Source organism: Lithobates pipiens, unplaced genomic scaffold, assembly GCF_037356315.1.
Source record: "Lithobates pipiens isolate NorthernLeopardFrog02 unplaced genomic scaffold, aLitPip1_a1.2 Scaffold_19, whole genome shotgun sequence".
Taxonomy (NCBI): Eukaryota; Metazoa; Chordata; class Amphibia; order Anura; family Ranidae; genus Lithobates; species Lithobates pipiens.
The window spans coordinates 25294027-25316835 of record NW_027507764.1 but is presented as its reverse complement, the minus strand read 5'-3'; the positions used below and the strand labels follow the sequence as shown (position 1 = coordinate 25316835).

At 42.2% G+C, this 22809-nt stretch overlaps 1 protein-coding gene across 1 annotated transcript in view; it reads left to right on the top strand.

Annotated features, from left to right (window-relative positions):
* The first annotated feature begins 2768 nt into the window (after positions 1 to 2768).
* Positions 2769 to 22809, top strand: part of LOC143995845 (vomeronasal type-2 receptor 26-like) — a 62551-nt gene continuing 42510 nt past the window's right edge. The window contains exon 1 of the mRNA XM_077490563.1: positions 2769 to 3537. Coding sequence (XP_077346689.1) covers positions 2806 to 3537 — 732 coding nt within the window. The 5' untranslated portion in view covers positions 2769 to 2805. The remainder of the gene's footprint in view (positions 3538 to 22809) is intronic.

The following is a 22809-nucleotide window of genomic DNA, read 5'->3' as shown; positions in this document are numbered from 1 at the left end:
CCCCGTTTAGATGCATATCTGCTTTTAAAGGAGGACATTGATATCTGCCTTTCGGTATTCTTGTACCGTATATTGACAACAGCAGTAGCAATGTCCCCACAGATCTTCTCAAGCCTGTAAGAACAAGTAGAATGATCTCACTACATACTGGTTACTCTGAGCAGTATTGAACAGGCTCCATGCTTACCAAGATGGTGTATGTGTATGCATGTGGCTGGATGGGGGGCATTGTACAGTATATGCCTCAAGTGGGTGGGACATGTGGATGCCCTCCCCTTTACTGTTATCATTTCCTGTGTTGCCATTTCCTGTGTTGTCATTTCACATGGAGAAAGTGATTGGCTGTTGGGGCCATGATGTCCTGTTTGCCATTCCTTTTGTTGCCAATAAATAAAAATGAAGTGCCTGTGCTCGTGAGGGCAGGTAGTTGAGCTGTGGAGCTAAGGATGTAAGAATGGTGGTCATGTCCGTGTTACTTGGGAAGATACAGGAAACCGGGTCATACTAAGATGCATTATACCAAAAGGCTGAGAGCGACATGGATTATGCGCAGCATATAGCAAAATTTCCACATCACCACCGACACTCGAAGACCAATTTTTCCACACCTGTTACTTCTATCCAAAGTCTATGGAAGAGACAGCAGAATTTATCCAAAAAATCTCTAATATTGTTCCCAGTGCACTACATTGTGGCCTCATCATACAGACTGGCTCCGCAAGCCGTTTCTCACAAAATAAAGATAGCTTGCAGCTTTTTGGGCTTTATAAATGCAATTATTGCTGCAGCAGCGTGCACAATACAGATGTGCTATTTTACAGGTAGACGAAGGGGACCCCCCAGGCACTATATTGAAAGGCATTTTTCACTTTTTTTATTTCACTTTAATCACTTCAGTCCCAGACCATTTTGCTGGTCAAAGACCAGACCACTTTTTGTGATTCGGCACTGCGTCGCTTTAACTGACAATTGCGCGGTCGTGCGACGTGGCTCCCAAACAAAATTGACGTCCTTTTTTTCTCACAAATAGAGCTTTCTTTTGGTGGTATTTGATCACCCCTGCGGTTTTTATTTTTTGCGCTATAAACGAAAATAAAGCGACAATTTTGAAAAAAACACAATATTTTTTACTTTTTGTTATAATAAATATCCTCCAAAAATGTAGAAAATTTTTTTTTCCCTCAGTTTAAGCTGATATGTATTCTTCTATATATTTTTGGTAAAAAAAATCGCAATAAGCGATTATTGATTGGTTTGCGCAAAAGTTATAGCGTTTACAAAATAGGGGATAGTTTTATGGCATTTTTATTAATATATTTTTTTTACTAGTAATGGCGGCGATCAGCGATTTTTATTGTGACTGTGACATTATGGCGGACACATCGGACATTTTGACACATTTTTGGGACCATTGTCATTTATACAGCAATCACTGCTATATAAATGCAGTGATTCCTGTGTAAATGACACTGGCAGTGAAGGGGTTAACCAGTGGGTGGCAGTGTAGGGGGTTAAGTGTTCCTAGGGGTGTATTACTAACTGTTGGGGGCTGGGCTTTAATTTAGTGAACACTGATCTCTGCTCCAATCACATGGAGCAGAGATCAGCGTCACTAGTTGCTAGGCATAACGGGGGAAATGCTGTTTACAACGGCATTTCCTCGTTCAGCCGCCCCCGTGAGACGATCGCGGGTATGCCCGCGGCGATCAAGTCCGCGAGACCCGCAACCGGACTCACGGGGGTCCCGACCAGCATGCGAGCGCGCCACTGGCAGGGCGGCAAATTTAAAAGGACGTACAGGTACGCCCATTTGCCTGCCCATGCCATTCTGCCGACGTACATCGGCGTGCACTGGTCGGGAACCGGTTAAGGATCAATAAATCACTGCTCATTTAAAAATTATGTTTTTTGCAAACTATTTTTTTCATTCATAGATGTCCCCCAGGGCAGTACCAATATAGCCTTTCAAAATGGGCACTTTTGATTTTTCCAGTTCGGGTCCCATAGACTTCAATGGGGTTCGTTATTCGTTTCCAAACTTTTGCAATGTTTGAAAGTTCTGGTGAGAACTGAACAGCGGCCCATCACCGATTCCAGGGAGCTGTGATCAGTGTCAGAGTCACTGGGCAGAACGGGGAAATGCTTATTAACATTAGCATCTCCCCGTTCTTCCTCTCTGTGAGACGATCGAGGGTTTCCCCACAGACACTGAGCAAACAAGCAGAACAAAACTCTGGATAGCCGCACACTGGAAAAAGACTTGAAATCCCATCTTTAATTGAAACAACGTGGGTCACATCAAAACAATATAAAAAAATCCACAGCAAAAAGAACAAGGTACAGGAAAATACTGATGCGTTTCGCACCGTAATCAGTGCTTACTCATAGCTTCGCGCGACCCGCAATCACACTCACAGAGGTTGAGGCAGGCGCGTGCCCGCAAACCACTTCTTAAAAGGCAACGTAGAAGTACGTTAATCTACCTGTACGTGCCCTTCTGCCAACGTATATCTGCGTGAGCCGGTTTGGCGAGCGATTAATGAATGGGGTTTACAAGCACTTTAAAAGCTGGATGTGAGTCTGGAGGAGGTAAGTAGGCATTGTGTGCTGTCATACCCTTAGATCTCTATGATATAAATTCTGACAAGTACTTCTTGTACTATGACAAGAGATCATTGTGTGCCATTTATATATTTCATTTCTCATATTTACATTTTTTGAATAATAACATCCCATTAAAAGGTTTCCTAACATCTTATCCAGATCACTTATCGAGTTATTGACACTCCCCTGAGTGATGGGAAAATGTATCCAACTTTATTCCATATTATACCAGACGACCGGGTCCGTTATGCAGCTATTTTTAAGTTATTTCAGCATTTTGGATGGAATTGGGTTGGAATCTTCTCATCAGATGATGGCAGCGGTTATAAGGAGTCCCAAGAACTGAGTAATATGATGAGCCAACATGGGATCTGCACAGAATATATCATTCCACTCATTGAGAATATTGAAAATGATGTTCAGAAATTAAAGATTGTTAGGGAATCAACATCTAAAGTTGTCATAGTGTGTGGGCCTTACACACATGAATTACATCGGTTTGCTTCTCGTATACACTCTGTTATAGGAAATATCACATTTATTTTTCCACCATCGTGGAGTAAAATAAGTCATCTATATATTGGTGACTTTACACTAATCAACTGCAGCTTCATATTTTTATGGCCACCAAAATTCAACGAAGACGACGGTGCTTATAATTATACCAAGTTTCCTAAACGCTTACATGACCCAAAAACGGAAGATATTTCTATTTTCAATTTTAAGGGCCTCTCCTCAAATACATTCATTGATGTTGTTGACATAATGTTAAAGTATCCTTTAAAACCTAATTCAACAGATCAGACATTCATTTACAATAGTTATACAACTATACCTTCCTTTGCATACATGGCTTTATATGTTCTGGCCAGAGCTCTACATGACATGTACATGATGAACAATAAATCTAAACTGCATGGATTCCAGCACAAAGTAAGTTAAATAATAAGTGTTTATATTATTATGATCCTATATTATATAAGAATTATGTGAATGAAGTGAGATCCCTCATGGTGTCCATTCACACTTGTGCGACTTCAAAATCGTGTGATTTCCATTTCGACTTTACAGTGCGACTTGATGCGACTTCAATGCAATTTTGACGCAACTTTGGCTTTGACTAATGTGATTGTTTGTGCTCTACAGAGTCGCATACAAGTCGCACGTGTAACATGCAGGTGCGGCTTTAATGCGACGTGAGGGTTTACTTTGAAGCCTCTGGCAATCAAGTCACATGAAAGTCTGAACAAAGCAGTGCAGGAACTACTTTTAAAGTCGTTGCAAATTTAAGTCACATAGATATGAATCGTGCTCATTGGGAAACATGGGGTGCGACTTGTCATGCGACTTTGCGGTCCAAAGTCACACAAGTGTGAATGCGGCTTTACTGTGTAGGTGATCATGAAAACTGCAAACACCTTTTTTTTTGTAGTTTATTGATTTTTTTTTTACTATTTTTATTTTTTTTAATAAAGAGAGTAAGGCCGCGTACACACGGGCGGACTGTTCGCCCAACTTTGTCCGCTGAACAGTGTTTGGGCGGACAGTCCGCCCGTGTGTGGGCTTTCAGCGGACAGTTTCAGCGGACAGTTTGACGAACAAGGTTTTTCGGAAATTCCGTAAAACTGTCCGCTGAAACCTTGTTTGAGCGAACAGTCCGCCCGTGTGTAGGCTTGTTCGTCAAACTAAGTTCCGCGCATGCTCAGAAAGGATTTACACGCCCAAAGTTATAATGCAGTGTATAGGACGTCGTATTTTTCGTCCCGTCGTACGTGCCGTTCACGTCATCGCACACGGTTTCAGCAAACTGTTCGTTCGTCGTGTGTGGGCATGTCCGTCCATGCTAATTTTGAGCGGACTGTTTGCTGAAACTGTTGGACGGACAAAGTTGGGCGAACAGTCCGCCCGTGTGTACGCGGCCTAAGTCTCTTTAAAGATTTTGCACATCTTGATTATGAGCCCCTCTCTCTAAGCCCTTGTACACACGGTTGGAGAATCCGTCGGAATGTGTCCTATCGGACCATGTCGTGGGATAATCCGACTGTGTGTGGTATGCATCAGGCTGATTCCGTCGGAATATCCGTCGGACCCAATTTTCCAACATGTTGGAAATATTTCCCGACCAACTGGGCCGGTCGGACATACTCCAATCATGCGTAGCGAATTTTGATCGGACCAAGTGCCACGCATGCTCAGATCAAATTCCTACATCAAAGCTATTGGCTACTAGCCTGAATGTAGTCCCATCTACGTCATCACGTTCTGAAAGATCGGATTTTTCGACAACTTAGTCCGACCGTGTGTATGCAACAGTTTCGGACAAGATCCGACGGACAAAATCCGACTAAGAAAATCCGACGGATTTGGTTGTCGAAATCTCCGACCGTGTGTACAGGGGCTAAGACTAAACCCATAAGGGTGAAACATCTCAGAGAAGGGTGGTCTTCAGGTGAGCACAGCAGTGTGTCTTTGGTTGGCTCAATAAAGTTTAAGTGAGAAAGTGATGTCACCATTGTTCAGTCATGTGTTCTTTGAACCGGTACAATCTGGTATTTGGGAACACAGCAGCCATCGCTACATAAATCCAGACATGTGTGACACCATGATAACTCCACCCATCACCCTGTGCTTTACACTGACAACATTATTATTATTATTATTATTATTATTATTATTAATGATTTATATAGCGCCAACAGTTTACGCAGCACTTTACAATGTATAGGGGGACAACACTATTACAGTACAATACAAAAGGAACAGGAGGGCCCGGCTCGTAGAGCTTACATTCAAAAGGGAGGGGGTGGTGGTACAAAAGTTAATAGCTGCAGAGAATGATTTGATGGGGGTGGCTCGAGGACAGTTAGGTGGGTGTGGGATAGGCTTCCTTGAATAAATGAGTTTTCAGGGAACTCTTAAAGGTGGACAGGGTAGGGGCTGATCGGACAGACTGAGGTAGGGAGTTCCAGAGGATGGGAGAGGCTCTGGAGAAGTCTTGAAGGCAAGCATAAGAGGAGGTAACAAGGTAGCTAGAAAGCAGGAGGTCCTGTGAGAAGCGGAGAGGACGATTTGGGCGATATATGCAGATGAGGTTGGTGATGTAGATGGGGGCGAGGTTGTGGATGGCTTTGTATGTTATGGTTAGCATTTTGAATTAGGGGAAGCCAGTGAAGGGATTGGCAGAGAGGGGCAGCAGTCATGGAATGATTAGTGAGGTGTATTAGCCCACGTACACACGGTCGGAGATTTTGCCAACCAAATCCGTCGGATTTTGCCCGTCGGATTTAGTCCGATGGATTGTGTCCAAAACTGTTGCATACACGCGGTCGGGCCAAGTTGGCGAAAAATCCGATCTTTCAGAACGTAATGACATAATTTCGTTACGACGGGACTACATTCAGGCTAGTAGCCAATGTAGGAATTTGATCTGAGCATGCGTGGCACTTGGTCCGATGAAAATGCTCTACACATGATCGGATTAGGTCCGTCCGGCCCAGTTGGTCGGGAAATATTTCCAACATGTTGGAAAATTGGGTCGGACGGAGATTCGGACGGAATCAGTCCGATGCATACCACACACAGTCGGATTATCTGACGACACGGTCCGATAAGACTCATTCCGACAGATTCTCCGACCGTGTGTACAAGGGCTCAGACTAGCAGCAGCATTCATAATAGACTGAAGGGGGATAGCCTGCTTAAGGGTCGGCCATTAAGGAGAGAGTTGCAGTAGTCAAGGCGGGAAATAATCAAGAAGTGAACGAGTTGCTTTGTGGTGTCATTAGTCAGGAAGGATCGAATTCTGGAGATGTGGTTATTAAAATAGCTGTGGTTATCAACAAAATGGTGTCCATAGGTGCCGTTTTGTGGAAAACCACATCAATGTTTTCATTGCAGGGCAGCACCTCACCTCCCTTCCTGGCATCTCACCTGTACTCTGGGCACTTCATCTTCCTAAACTGCTAAACTGCCTCCAAGTTCCCTTCTCCTTCCTCAGTAGAGATTGGCTGAACACACCCGGATTCAGTTCACGCCAGATCTCTCAAACATCGCAAACGTTTTGGCCCGAGCAGTGAACCCTATTAAAGTCTATGGGACCTGAACTTGAAAAATCAAAAGTCCCCATTTTGAAAGCTTATATGCAAGTTATTGGCCATAAAAAGGATATGGGGCTGGACACTGCCCTGGGGACATATATCCATGCAAAAAAAGGTTTTAAAAAAGATGGTTTTTGAAGGAGCTGCGATTTTAATGATGCTTTAAGTGAAACAATAAAAATAAAAAAAATATTTTAAATAAAGTGCCTGGGAGGTCCCCTTAGTCTGGCTATAAAGTGGTGCACCTGTACCATGTATAGAATCTGCTGCAGCAAAACTGATATTTATAAAGAAAAAAAAAGGAAATTTAAATTGATTTTCCCTGCAAGCTTTCTTTATTTTGTAAACAACGGCTTGAGGAGCCAATCTGAAGGATGAGGCCACATTTTAGTGCACTCGCAAAATGGTTAGAGATTTTTTGGATACATTCTGGTGTTTCATTGGCGGGCTTTAGGTGGAAATAACAAAGTTTTTCCCCACAGTGAGCAAGCCTTACCGTATTTATCTGCATATAACACACACTTTTTTCCCCTTAAAATCAGGGGAAAATTGTGGGTGCGTGTTTTATACGCCGATCCTCCACCCTTTTGAAGCCTCTGGGCGGCTTTCACCCGCCTTCGGCCTTTCCCGGCTGCTTTCGGCTGCCTTCAGCCCTTCTCGGCGGCTTTTGGTCACCTTCGGCCCTTCTCGTCAGCTTTCGGCTGCCGTTGGCCCTTCTCGTCAGCTTTTGGCCGCCTTCGGCTCTTCTCGTCAGCTTTCAGCCGCCTTCGGCCCTTCTCGTCAGCTTTCGTAGCTGGGGGGTGTCTATAGTATGCATGTAAAGGGCCGCATGTTTCCCATGCTTAGAACTGTCCCTGCACAAAGTGTCATTTCTGCAGGAAAAAAAGTCATTTAAAATCACTCGTGGCTATAATGAATTGTCGGCTCCCCATAATACAGAGAACAGTCATTGAAAGTCATTGATAGAAATAAAATAAAATAAAAAAAGCGTGGGGTTCCCCCAAATTCAATTACCAGGCCCTTCAGGTCTGGTATGGATATTAAGGTGGAACCCGGCGTCAAATTAAAAAAAAAACATGACGTGGGTTCCCCCTAAATATCCAGGTCTGGTATGGATTTTAAGGGGAACTCCACGCCAAATAAAAAAAAAACGGAATGGGGATCCCCCTAAAAATCCATACCAGACGCTTTATCCGAGCACGCAACCTGGCAGGCCGCAGGAAAAGAGGGGGGGACGAGAGAGTGCCCCCCTCCTGAACCGTACCAGGCCACATGCCCTTAACATTGGGAGGATGCTTTGGGGGTCTGTGACCCCTCAAAGCACCATGTCCCCATGTTGATTGGGACAAGGGCCTCATCCCCACAACCCTGGCCGTGGTTGTGGGGGTCTGCGGGTGGGGGGCTTATCAGAATCTGGAAGCCCCCTTTAACAAGGGGACCCCCAGATCCCACCCCCCGTTTCAAATGGTAAGGGGGTACAAAAGTACCCCTACTATTTCACAAAGAAAGTGTTAAAGAATGTTAAAAAATACACACTTTTGAAAAAGTCCTTTATTAAAAATTAAAAAAAGATTCCAGCGGTGGTAATCCACTCTTGCTGTCCAGCGACGAATAATCATCTCTCCGGGGTCCAGCGATGTCTGATCTGATCCAGCGATGGGTGATCTCTCACTCCAGTGCAGTAAATCCATTCATCTTCTGTCCCCACCGGAGACACTGCAGGGATCCCAGCAGCCTGACATTTCTTATATGAGGAGGGTGGGGCCACCCGTCACCTGACCCTCCCCCTCTGATGCAGGGGGGAAAGCCGGGCTTCCCCAATGACGTGAGGGTGACCCCGCCCCCCTCTGATGTAATGCAGGTTTCCATCATCCAAAGTCATTTAAAACTGCTTGCCGCTGTAATGTCAGGGCCCGGCCATATGGGTGAAAATTATTGAGAAAAACGGCATGGGTAACCCCCCAGCCCATTACCAGGCCCTTTGGGTCTTGTATGGATATTAAGGGGAACCCCGCACCCAAATTAAAAAAGAAAAGGCGTGGGGCCTCCAGGCCCTATATACTCTGAACGGCAGTATACAGGTGGTCCAAACAAGACATGGACTGTAGGTTTGTTCTTAAGTCGAATCTGTTTGTAATTTGGAATAGGTACATTTTTTAAATGTAGCTCCAGCCAAAAAATCTATTTTTAAGCTTTTTGGATAACATAGGGAAGGGTCATCATCACCCCTGTAACATTTGTTTTGCTGCCTGTTCAGAAGATTTCCCCTCAATTTCTGTCCCAATGACAATTGTATTTTGAAAATGTGGGTTTTTTAGGGAAACAAGGACTGCTGATAATAAAGCATCAGTGGAGACACCTTTTTCCCATATTAACACTTACATGAGAGAATTTCCCTTCCTAGGGGTAGATTTCCTCTCACTTCCTGTTGTCTCCCTCCATTTGTAAGTTGGAGTCGTTTGTAAGTCGGATGTTTGAAAGTAGGGGGCCGCCTGTATATACTATACGGCCTGCCCTATATACTCTGCAGAATTTGGTAACATTGCACTACAACATGGAACCTGAAGTGTCAGAGGTAAGAGAGGATCTGAAGAGTCGGGGTAGTCAGTGGGGTATAGAGTCAATCAGCAGCCCCTATGGGGGTACCACTACACATGGAGGTCCCACCAAGATTGCCCATCTGGAATGTCCAAGCAGATCAGGGAAAATTTAGAATAAAAGAGGTGATGGACTCAGTAACGGCTACCCAATGGAGCCAAGAGCATGGGAGCCTGTTGGAGAAAACCACATTTCTGAGGTTACCAGGAGACCAATGGTTTGACAAAGAGGTGAGGCAGTTGATGAAGAAGGCTGTTCTAGAACAGGGGTCTTACCTTTTGGACCTGAAACACGATGTGCAGGAGGATTTCACTTATGCCCTTCTAGAATGGAAAGAGTATGTTCATAGAGGGAGTGGTGAGCCTAGCAGAAGGTCTGGATGGTCAGGTGATTCCAGTACACTGGTCAGAGGAGAAGGAACAGAAATCACTGGGGGTGCCACCAGAGAGTCTTATGGCAGGAAGCTCAATAGGGGGCAATCCAAATACCAACAGTACCAGCGGGGGAAGCCCTGGGACTGGAATGCCACCAGCATCATTCTACCTGGACATGGTCATACAAAGCCACCAGACATCTATCAATGAGAGATATCAGTAGTTGCCAATCTTCTCTGGCCGTATTCCTAGACACCATGGGAGGAAGCATTTGAGAGTTGGATAGATCAGGCTATGGAAGCCCAAGAAGACTGGAATGTGTCGAGATTAGTGGGAAGATGATGAATTAGCAAGAGCCTGTTGAGCCCAGCAGCAGATGTCATCAGAAGCTTTAGGAGGGGAAAGCCAGTAGACATGTGCAAAAGGAAACAATTTGTTTAGTTTTGTTTCGTTTTAATTCGTTAATTAATTAATTTCGTTTAGTTATATTCGTTAAATTTGTTAAATTAGTTTTCGGATTTCGTTTAGCTTTCTACTGAATTCGAAAAATCGGTTGCATTCGAAAATATTTCACCCAAATTCGAAAATATTTCTACCGGATTCGAAATGATTTCAACATGATTCGAAATTATTTCAACCGCATTTGAAACTATTTCAACCAGATTCGAAAATATTTTGCGACCCAACTTTAGGGCCATGTATCTCGGGGTCACTTGGTGCTAGAAACCCCAACTTTGGAGATGTTGTAGTGCTAGTTCTATTGTGTTTGCATACCAAAATTTGGGGTTTCTAGCTATAAGTGGCCCCGAGATACGTGGTCCCAAATTCAGGTCGCAAAATGTCATTCTCTGCTGCAGAAAAGTACTTGGCATATTGCCCATATTTGGGTTCACTTGGTGGCAGGTGACGTGGGAAGTGGACAATCCACAACTTGGCCACGTGGCACTCGTGGCAGGTCACGTGGCACTCGTGGCCGGCCATGTGGCATTCGCGGCAGGTCACGTGGCACTCGTGGCAGGTGTCGTGGTAAGTGGACAATACACAACTTGTGGCAGGTGACGTGGCAAGTGGACAATATACAACTTGTGGCAGGTGACGTGGGAAGTGGACCAATACAATACACAACTTGTGGCAAGTGGACAATGACAAGTATGAAAAGTTGATGTGACAGATATATATAAGTAACTAACCATCTTCCAAAATTTCTAATTCAAATAGAAAAGATTAGAACAGAATAGAAAAAAATAAAATTTAATAGAATAAAATAGAAAGAATATACAACCATCTTCTGAAATTCGAATTTGAATAGAATAAATTTGAATTTCGAATAGTATGAATTCAAATTTTTAAATTAATTAATTTTAAATTTGGATAGAAAAGATTATAATAAAATAGAAAATAGACTAGAAAAACGATAGAACAGAACAGAATAGAATATATTATATTTTATTCTGTTCTGTTCTATTGTTTTTCTAGTCTATTCTTTTATATTCTATTAAAATATTTTCTATTAAAATCGAAATCATTATATACATATATACATTATATTATATTATATATATATATATATATATATATATATATATATATATATATATATATATATATATATATATATATATATATATATATATATATATATATATATATATATATATATATATAAGTTAGTTTTTTTTCTTTCTTTTTTTTTATCATATCTTTATTCATTTTCCATATATTAAATACAAAGAATTTAAAATTGTTATCTTTTACATTTTTATAATTACCCAATATCCCCCCCCCCCGTCCGTTCTCTTTTCTCACCCCCCACTTCTCCCCCCTCTTCTCAATCTATTATTTCTCTGTTTTTTCCCTTCTTCCTCCTCCTTCTTATCTCTTATGTTCCCATCATTACTGCATATTTCTTTGTTTTTAAATCTATACAAACTTTCCATACATCAGTGAATTTTTCAATCTCATCCTCCTCACTGCAAGTATTCCATATTGCATGTATCTTCCACTCTTTGGATCCAGTCTCCTATTATGGGGCTCTCTGATTCTTGCCAGTATCGTGGTATCTGAATTTTTACTGCATTCATTAACCATTTTGCTGCCAGGCCCTGTGCTCCAATTTGTACACTCAGGTGGCCAGACCATTTCTGCAATTTTTCCTTTGCTTTTTTTTATTTTTCACTTATAGCTTTCAGAGTTTGTAAAAGACCCCCAAAAACCATATATTTTTTGAAAGAACATGACCAGTAGAATAAAAAGAAAGTGCTACTGATTTTTAAGGTCCCACGATATTTGCACAATATTTTTGCTAAAAATCCACTAAAATCCTGATTAGCATATAAATACACAGCAATTTTTACAAAATTCCCACCAAATATAAAAGCTTAACCAATATTGAGTTAATAAATAACAAGTATTTGTAACTTTTAAATTGCACCTTTTTGAAAAATGGTGAAAATTGAACAGATGTAAAAGTGTAAATATCTAAATTTCCCTACAAATCTGAAGGTTTTCCATTTTTCCCTTACAGCTTTAAGAATTTGTGAAAGACCCCCAAAACCATATATTTTTCTGAAAGCATATGATCTCTAGAACAAAAATAAGGTGCTACTGATTTTTTAGAAACCATAGTATTTGCTCAAATGTTTATCATACCAATATATTTGCAAAAAATACACTAAAACCATTATTAGCAGATAAAAACACAGCTAATTTTACAAAATTCCTGCTAAATATAAAAGCTTAACCTGTATTGAGTTAATAAATAACAAATATTTGTAAATTTTAAATTCCGCCTTTTTGAGAAATAGTGAACATCGGACATACACAAAAGTTTCTTCGAAAATCTGGAGGTTTTCCTTTTTTTCACTTACAGCTTTCAGAATTTGTAAAATACCCCCAAAACCATACATTTTCTGAAAGCACATGGCCAGTAGAATAAAAAGAAGGTGCTACTGATTTTTAAGGTGGCGCAATATTGGTGCAAATGTTTATCAAGACAATATTTTCACAGAAAATACATATCATTAATTGTGCACATAAACACAACATGTAAACCAATACTACACTCACTATTGCCCTCTCACCTGTGTATTCACCACTGCGCTAAAATAAAATCCCCTTACCCCTAAGCCGCCACTTAAAAGATAATAATAACTTGTGTACAATGTTCCTATTATAAATAGCTGAAACACGTGGCGCTAAATTGTAGTGTATGTTGCACCCCAACATGTTTTGTCATCCACTTGACTTAACCATGATTAAATCAAGTGAGTGACGAAACATGTTGGGGCGTAGCTACTAGGCGACTGAGACAGAGTGAGACGGAACATTGGATACCTCACTTCTACCCTCACCTAGGTGACGGCAAAACCAAGGAGTGGTGAGAGATTGTTTGTACAAGTCCCGCATGCCCTGAGCCAGCTGAGATCACCAATGCTTCGGCACTCAGCGGTGTTAAAGTGTGCTGTGGCTTGATTTGTTTGGCGTGGATACAAGTTTTTTAATTGTGAGTGCAATTTGAGAGGAATTTCTCATATGTGACGTTATTATGCTATGGGAGCATTTCTTTTCTTTTATATATTGCATGAGAGCACTTTTATGAAATTTCCAAGAGGGCCAACTCTTCTCCTACTGAAGTGAAAGATTGTATACCTCCGATTTACATCCCTGCAAAAAGGGTATAAAAAGCGAGCTTAGCCAAACACGATAAGTGCGAGGCTGATACAGTCGGTAAGTTAATTCACATAAGGGGTTATGGAATCACATTTCACAGCGGTGTGGTGAAGGAATGTAGATGTGAACGGTCGTTTTGAGAAAACACTGATCATCATCGTTTGCTATGTTTTGAAGATCCATGGACTTTGCAACACTTTATATGTTTGTAACATTCCTGAAGGAGTGATTTTTTTTTTTTTTTTTCTTGAGCTACTTCAGCGAATTTATCTGCGAGGCGCCAATCAACTTAGCGTTCATTTTAGTTTTCCTCGTCTTAACATCACATCATTGTAGCTCGTCTTTTTAGTAAACCTTATCATTCAAAGACTTTATTCATTTATACATTTAAAAAAAACGCCGCCAAGTTATCCTGTGCTATCCCTTTAGATTTATCCCTTATCATCCTTCGCCCTATTTCTTCACTTTATTTTCCCCTCTCCCCCCACTCCCTCTCTTTTTCAAATTCATTATGGGTAAAAGAGAAGGAGGAAGCAACCCATATCCTACAGCAATACATCAAATGTCTGCTCTCGTTCGGGCTTCCTCTTCTCTTTGTCCCTTTATACTCTCATCTATCCCCACCCTCCCCCCTCTCTGTTCCTGGTTACTTTCCCTCAGGGTTCTGCTTTAGACCTCACTTCCACCTTTCCTTTCCCGTTGTTATTCCTGCGTTATTTCCTCCACGTATCGCCATGATTTTTTAAATTTTTCCCAGAGATCCCATTTCCTGTCCCTCTCCTCCTTTATGGCTGGTTCCTCGTCTCCGCCCTCCCCACTTTCCATATGTTGTATTTCGGTTACCCGACGAATCCAATCCTGGATTTTGGGACTTTCTTTCTCTCGCCATTTTCTCGGGATAAGATTTTTTGCAGTATCAAGTAATATAGGGACTAATGATGCTTTGTATTGGTTTATTGTCTCCTCTGTCCCATGGTATAACACCATCCATGGGTCCTCTCTGACCACTTTTCCCGTTACCACCTTTATTAATTCAATTATCTTCTTCCAGTATTCTTTGATTTTGAAACAATCCCACCATATATGGCCCATACTCCCGATAGACTTACATCCTCGCCAGCACTCCGGCGATTGGTCATTTCTGAACCTACTTAATTTGTCAGGGGTGGTATACCATCTTGCTATACATTTGTAATTTGTTTCTATCAGTTTACTCCCTCCCCCCGCATAGTGAATTAATGTTAGTATTTTCTTTCTGTTTTGAGTGTTACATTGTACCCCCAATTCTTTTTCCCACTTTTTAAAGAATGCCGGTTCATCCAGTTCATCCCCCTCTGAGATTATTTTATAAATCAAACCAATATTTTTTCTTTTTTTTGTTAGTTTATCCTTCTGACATAATTGTTCAAAAGGTCTTAGTTCTTCTTTACTCCGTAAGGGATGGGGTAGCTTTAAGACAAATGTTCGTAACTGGAGGTACCGCCATTCATCAATCCTCAGCAACTCTGTGTCTTCTCTTAGTGCTTGAAAAGTGCTTAAATTATCTTCTACTAAAATGTCTTTTAGTTGTGCATTATCTTTTAGTATCCAGTTTCCCCCTATTTCTCGTTGTCCTGGTGGAAAATAATCGTTATCTTTCAAAAAAATCAACAGTGAATTATATCCCCATTTTTTTTGCGTGTGTATTTGGTCCCATAGTTTAAAAACTTGTCGTGTAATCTTGTGAGTATTTAAACCCAGTGTCCTATATTGTTTGATTCCAAATTATTCTTCCTAAATGTGTTTGTGAGAGCGTGTTTTCTATGCCTACCCATCTTTTATCATTTACCTCTTTCGCCCACTCTACCACCCGTGACAGAACTACTGCGTTATAGTATCTTTTTATATCCGGGGCTGCCACTCCCCCTTGTTCTTTCCCTCTCCTTAGTACCGCGTACGAGATTCTCGGTTTTTTATTTTGCCATATAAACTTCGAAATTATCTTCCTTAAAACTACAAAATAAGTCGCAGGAAGTGCGATGGGCATCATTTGAAATTTATATATTATCTTCGGGACTAAAATCATTTTTACCACATTTATCCGACCTAACCACGAAAGAGGGCTAGATGAAATTTTATTTATTTCGCTCTTAATTTCCTCTAGTAAAGGGATATAGTTTTTCAGGTATATTTTTCTTAAGGTGTTCGACAGGAGGACCCCCAAATATTTAATTTCTTTACGCCAGGGGAAGAAGAATTGTGCACGTAATCTCTCCTCTTCTTGTTTACAGATATTTATGTTTAAAACTTCTGATTTTCCAAGGTTAATTTTTAGATTAGAAATTTGTCCAAAATCTTCCAGTGTCTTTAGCAGGTTCGGGATCGTTATCCTGGGGTTTGTAATAAAGAAGAGCACATCGTCCGCATAAGCGGCTAATTTGTGCTCCTCTTCCCCTATTCTAATCCCCGTGATGTCTGAGTTATTACGGATTGCAGCCAGCAAAGGTTCAAGGGAAATCGCAAACAGCAGGGGCGACAATGGACACCCCTGTCTGGTCCCATTACCCATTTGCAACAGGGTGGAAGATTCTCCATTGACCTTAACCGTCGCTTGTGGGTTCTTATATAATGCCTTGATCCAGTATAACATCCTCGGGCCCACCCCCATCTCTTCTAATGTTTCTAGCATGAGTCCCCAGTCTACCCTGTCAAAGGCTTTTTCAGCGTCAATTGACAGGAATAGACCTGGGGACCCACTGTCTTTTAAAGCTTGGATGAGGAGCAGTGCCCTTATTCCATTGTCCCTGCCCTCTCTCTCAGGGATAAACCCGACTTGATCCGGATGTATCAGTTTTGTCATATTTCTTTTTAATCTTGCTGCTATTACTTTAGCATATAATTTTACATCTGTATTTAGCAGAGCGATCGGCCTATAATTACCACATAGTGTTTGGTCTTTCTCCTCTTTCGGGATCAAAGTGATCGCGGCCCGCAATGTTTCTCTCCCCATGTCATATTCAGTGCCTATTCCGTTGATGTATTTGCATAAATGGGGGACTAAGGATTCCTTAAATTTTTTATAATACGAGATTACGAACCCATCTGGGCCCGGGCTTTTCCCTGAGGCTGTCTCTTTTAGGGCCTTATAGATTTCATCTTCAGTGATGGGACTCTCCATATCCTCCCTCTCCCCGTCTTTCAGGCGGGGTACTTTGGCTTTACACATAAATTCTTTCATTTTCTCCTTTTGCCCTTTTCCCTGTTCCCCTTTCTTTTCCACATTATACAAGGCTTCATAGTAATGTTTGAATACTTCTGCTATTTCCCTAGAGGTGTATGCCATTTTACCATTCTTATCCTTTATTTTGTCGATAAAATTAACCCCTCTTTTACTTTTCACTTGTCTCGCTAGGTTTTTTCCTATTTTATTTTCCCCGTAATACCTTTCTCTGACTCTGCCTAAAGATGCCCTTCTAGTTTCTTCCTCATAAATATCTTTAAGTTCCTCTCTCTTATTGATCAGTCGATGAAAGATCTCTTGTTGTTGGCCCCCTTGCTTTTTATGCTCCTGTTCCAGACTGTGGACCTCTCTCATTAACTTCTCCTTTTCTTCTTTTATTTCCTTTTTTTTCCTGGTCCCTATAGAGATGAGGACACCCCTGACATAAGCCTTATGGCCCTCCCAAAGGGCGGCACCCGACACCTCCTCTATACCATTTGTCCTAAAATAAAATTCTATCTCTTTCTGTATTATTTCCGCCGTTTTCTTGTCCCAAAGGAGCTCCTCGTTTAACCTCCAAGTAAAGGGGCGTCTCTGTATCCCGGGTATCCTCAACTTCATTACTACTGGAGAATGGTCTGAAAAAGTTGCTATTTCTATTTTTGTTTCCGTGACTGACTCCAATAACCTATGTTCGACCAGAATGTAGTCCAGCCTGGTATACGTCCCGTGCACTGGGGAAAAAAACGTGTAGTCTTTTATTTTTTCATGCTGTATCCTCCATACATCTATCAGTTGGCTTCGCCTCAACTGAAGCTTTACTTTTTTTATATTCTCACACTCTTCCCCTTTGCACCGGACGTACTATCAGATGCTGGATCCAAACAGAAATTAAGGTCCCCTGCCACTATTACATCTCCTTTCTTGAACTCCGCTAGTCTCCCCATTATTTGTATCATATATCTCTCTGGATTTTTATTTGGGCAGTATATATTAGCTAGGGTGATCTTTCTATCTCCTATTTTCCCGTTCAAAAATAGATATCGCCCCTCTGGGTCGGTCAGCCTATCGAACACCTCATATTTAATACCCTTCTCAAACCCAATAGCCACTCCCTTAGCCCTCCTAATTGGTGAGTCTCCATAAATCCAGATTGGATAATTTTCGGAGTACAGTTTCACGTTTGTGTCTTGTGTTAAGTGCGTCTCTTGTAGAAAAATTATTTCTGCTTTATATTGTTGTAGTTCTTTTAAAAGCTTAAATCTCTTATCTGGCGAATTCAGACCCTTAACATTGTATGACACGAATTTTATCTCAGCCATCCAATCCTTCTCTGGGAGCATTTACTCTGCACCTTATGGCATACCTTAGGACCCCCCCAGGAACATTTCCCCCCCTTACCCCCCCCTCCCCCCACATCCCTTCCTACCCTCCCCCCGCCTCCCGCCCTCCCGGCCCATTCCGGGCCTCTGCTTTGCATAGTGAGTATTACTCCTTCTGCAAGCCCAATCTCCTAGGGTATGACCTTGACTGCGTCCCCTCTCCTCCCACCTCCCCATAGACCCCAATCCCCCTCTTTTCCCCCCAACCGCTCCTCCCCCCATGCCCCAAGATCAAAAGAACATCGGGAAAAACAGGAAAAGACAGTTATACCTCTGCTAAGTTACATACAGTTCCCCCTTCCTGTACCTCTCGGTCCCTACACCTCCCAAGGGTCTAACGGGATCAGGGGGATTGGAATTCCTATTTTGTTACAGAAGTCCTCTATTTCATCTAGGGTTTTAAGCTTAAGCGTCCTCCCCTCCTTCTGCACTAAAAGCGCTGCCGAAAAACCCCAGCTATATTTTACGTTTGCACTTCTCAATTGGTCCAATAAAGGCTTTAGTCTTCTTCTACGTGCCAGGGTTCCCGGTGCCAGGTCCTGAAAGACCTGTAACGTTGATCCTTCATATTGAATTGGGGCTAGACCTCTGAGCTTACTCCAAATCTTAGCCTTTTCTTCGTATAGCTGGAACTTTATTATTACATCCCTCGGGACCTCTTCCCTCAACCCTTGAGGTTTCCTTATTCTGAGCGCACGTTCTAGCTTTAACTCTGTCCCTTCTTCTTTTCCCAGTAAGGGATTAAATATCTTTCCAATTTTTGTACCCAGTTCTTCTCCCTGTTGCTCTGGTAATGATCTAATTCTCAGGTTTTGTCTTTGATTTTGATTTTCCTGTTCCTCCATCTTATATCGGATCTCTCTATGCGCTTCCTGCGAATTCTTTACTTGTGTTTTTAAGTCCAGTATTTCCCTGGCCTGTCTTCCTGTTTGTTCCTCCATTTCCTCCACTCGCTTCAATAAGTGCACCATGTCCTTCCTTACAGTTAAGATCTCCGCTTTAATTATGTTTTCTAATTTCAGGAACATTTCCTGCATTTCCCCCTTTGTGGGTATCTGAGAGGAGCTCCCTTCTTGCCTTCTTCCACTCTCCTGATCTACCTCTTCTCCAGGGGAGTCTCCCCTTGCCCCCTCCGGTTTTCCAACCTCCTTCCTCCGCTCTCTCACCCCTCTTTGATTTCCCTCGAGACCCGGGCTTTTTTGACTTGTTTCTTTTAAATATTTTTGAATTGAACTAGAGTTCAAACTCTCCCTTGAGTTTTTGGGCTCGTTCGTTCTAGGGTTTTTTCCCTTCATGTTCTCCTATCTTTCTTTTCCCCAGGATTTCCCAGGGTCCTCCTTCCAAGAGATTCTCTTATTGGGGGTTTCTCTTGTACTGTTACCACGCTACCTCTAATTTTTAAACTTCAAAGATCGTAATTAAGGTAGCTTACATAAATACAGGCACTGTCCTTTTAATTACTTTTGTTCCACCTTTGCGGTATGATTAGACCACCATGTCGGGGAGAAGGATTACAAAGACCTCAGCCCAGTGTACTTTAAGCCCGGGTTCCTGAGTCCCAACTTTAGTTTGCAAACAAATACCTCCTTCTCTCTTCCGGTTCTCTGTGTTTTTTCTTGTTTTGGCAGTTCCTGCCCTGGAATTTTCTCTTATACTATCACTACCACACTTCAGGTTTGCAGGCTTTATCTACCATATTTATTATAGCACCCATATGGATATGAACTGTGAAATATGGTACCGTCCCTTTAATTCACTTCTGCAAACCGTAGGAAAGAGAGAGAGAGGAGGGAAGATACTGAAGCAACCAGACACAGTTGGGACAAAAACAAAACGAAATTTCAGACGAATGCAAAGATCCAAACCCTCGTGTGTTTACACCTCTGTCTCCTGGGAACGGGATCTGTATTACCAGGGTTGCCACTTCTTCCCTTACAGGCTTCAGCAATATCACTTCTCTTGTCTCATAACACTTTCCGTCTGATACTGCATTTATCTGCCAGCACGTTCAGTCACATCTACAACATAAGCCAAGAGGAAAGATCTGACCTTGTATCCCCTCCTCTGTGTCCTCGTTGAGGGTTCACGGGGGTTCCGGGGGAGGCACCGCTACCTCCAGGAGAAAATCCTACCTCCCGTCTGCCTTGATCCTGTTCCCCGATCTTGCCGCTCGTGCCGCTACTCACTTCAAACACTCCCGCCCTGCTCACACCAAAGCGGGAGGTTGTTCGGGCAGGACAGCCACTGATCTATTGCTCGCCGTAAACGGGGCTCGAGGGGGGGGGACGGGGCTGAAGGTCAGCGCGGCTGCTCGTTCCTCACGCCGGAGCAGAGCACCCTCTCACTGTGCTCACCTCCGGCTTACTCCTCGAGACCTCCACCATCTCCCACGAGGACGCCGCAGTCAGGCCCCTCCCCTCACCTCTCTCACATCCGCATCCTGTCCTCTGAAGGAGTGATTTAGTGCATGGTGTGAATAATCACTTGTTCACAGGGGAATATTAGATTAATTTAATTAATTTTGGATTTATAGTTTAGTCATTATTTATCTCATTATTATTATTATTCTATTCACGAGAAGTTTATTTATTTACTTATTTATGTATTTGTATTATTGAACACTCTATAAACACAACATAACTTACAAAACTCCTGCTAAATTGCTACCAAAGCATCGTTCATATGTAGCATATAGGGATGAGCCCATGGTTCAAATCGAACGTAAGTTCGCCTCGAACATCAGTTGTTTGTTTGTTCTAAAACTAACCGCACATATGGGGCATTCACGGAAAAATGTGTGTGCCGCGGAACACCCCATAATGCACTGTGAGATCGCAGTGCACTGCTGTATGATGATTGGTCAAAGCATGCACCTGACCTGCATGCTTTGACCAATCCCAGTGCGTTCTTCTGAGAGAGCCATGTAAATGATTTGGATACATGATTTGTTATATTATGTGCCACTATTGCATGTATTGTCTGCTATGTACCTACTCAATCATGGCAAACAAATAAATACTTGTTCATGTTTTCACTTTGACTCCTTCGATTAGCTACAATATACACACCTCATTTAACCCCCCTAGCGATAATCCAGAGTCTGGCTCGGGTTAGGAATTTACTGATAGGAGCGGTAACCCCGAGCCAGACTCGGGATCGCTTCGCTGGATACAGGGAGGACACAGGGAGAGTTACTTACCTTGTCCCCTGGATCCAGCGATGTCCTCCGCGCTGTGTGATCGAGCTGTCCTCCGCTCGATTCACAGTGCCGAATGCCACCAAGCTCCGTTCCCTGCGACGTTACGGCGCACGGGAGCGGAGATCAGTGCCAAATTCAAAAAAGTAAAAAGACACAAAACACACACAGCACTGTAATCTTACAGATTACCGTGCTGTATTAAAAATTACACACCCCCCTTTGTCCCTAGTGGTCTGTGCAGTGCCCTGCATGCACTTTTATATTATAAATACTGTTTTTTCTGCCTGGAATTTGGAGATTGCCCATAGCAACCAAAACATGTCCCTTTTTCTGTGTTTTAGGATTTGATTACATTATTGAATCATTTTTATTATTCTTCATTATATTATAAACTTTATCATACCCGTGATGTCCGCTAGACTCTGGTTTGAAGAGATTTAAGAGAGTTATTCCTAAGAATTACAGGACTACAAAATAAAACGGCAAATTTCCATGCAAAATAATTGTACCGCTTTCAGCACCTAAAACCGGACTGAATCATACCGCCAGGGAGGTTAAAGTCCCGACCCTCTTTCTTTATGTACCTGATTAGGGATCGAGATGCATGTTATAATGCGTCTCATTCAAAGTCCCAAAAACCCCCTCTATTGCAAACTTGTCTTGCATACACACGGTCGCACTAAGTTGTTGGATATTCCGATCGTCAAGAACGCGGTGACGTACAACACGTACAACCGGACTATAAAGAGGAAGTTCAATAGCCAGTAGCCAATAGCTTCCGTCTCATAATTTATTCTGAGCATGCTTGGCACTTTGTGCGTCGGAATTGTCTACACACAATCGGAAGTTACGCAATCGTATTTTGTTGTACAACAATTTTAGATACAGATCTCAAACTTTGTGTGCCGGAAATTCCGATGGAAAAAGTCCGATGGAGCCCACACACAGTCGGAATTTCCAACAACACACTCCAATCGCACATTTTCCATCGGAAAGTCCAACCGTGTGTACAGGGCATAAGGGTTCACACACTTCTAATTTGTCCTTCATCACAAATATTGTACATGTTTGAGCTTGCTTGATTAGTGGCCCGCTGTCCCCAAGTCATCAGCAGATTTTTTAAGGGGATCACATGAGCAAAAAACGGGAGAACATATTGGGAAATACAGTAAGATGTACTATGTTTGGACAAATTCATAGCCAATAAAACTAGTATATCAGGGGAGAATTGTAAGGTATTAACCTCACCTTCCAAATTCACTGACAACTGTTGTTGTCTCAGTTACCCCCTACTAGTAGAATTGAGAAGCCTGAACTTGTTTGGTAGTTGGTTACATTTCAATCATGTGTTTGCGAATAGATTGTAAAACAAAAAAACACCCTTATTGGGTGCTCTATCAGATCGGAAAGGCTTTTCTACTACTGACACTACAGTAGTAGGGATGGGCCAAACACTCCCCAGTCCAGTTTGCACCAGAACACCTCAAAACAGGCAAAAGGTTTCAGCAAACATGCAAATCCTATTAAAGTCTATGGGACACGAACATGAAAAATCAAATGTCCTCATTTTAAAGGCTTATAGGCAAGCTATTGCCATAAAAAGTGTTTGGGGACCCGGGTCCTGCCCCAGGGGTCATGTATCAATCCAAAAACAAGTTTTTAAAACAAAAGTTTTTTTCAGGTGCAA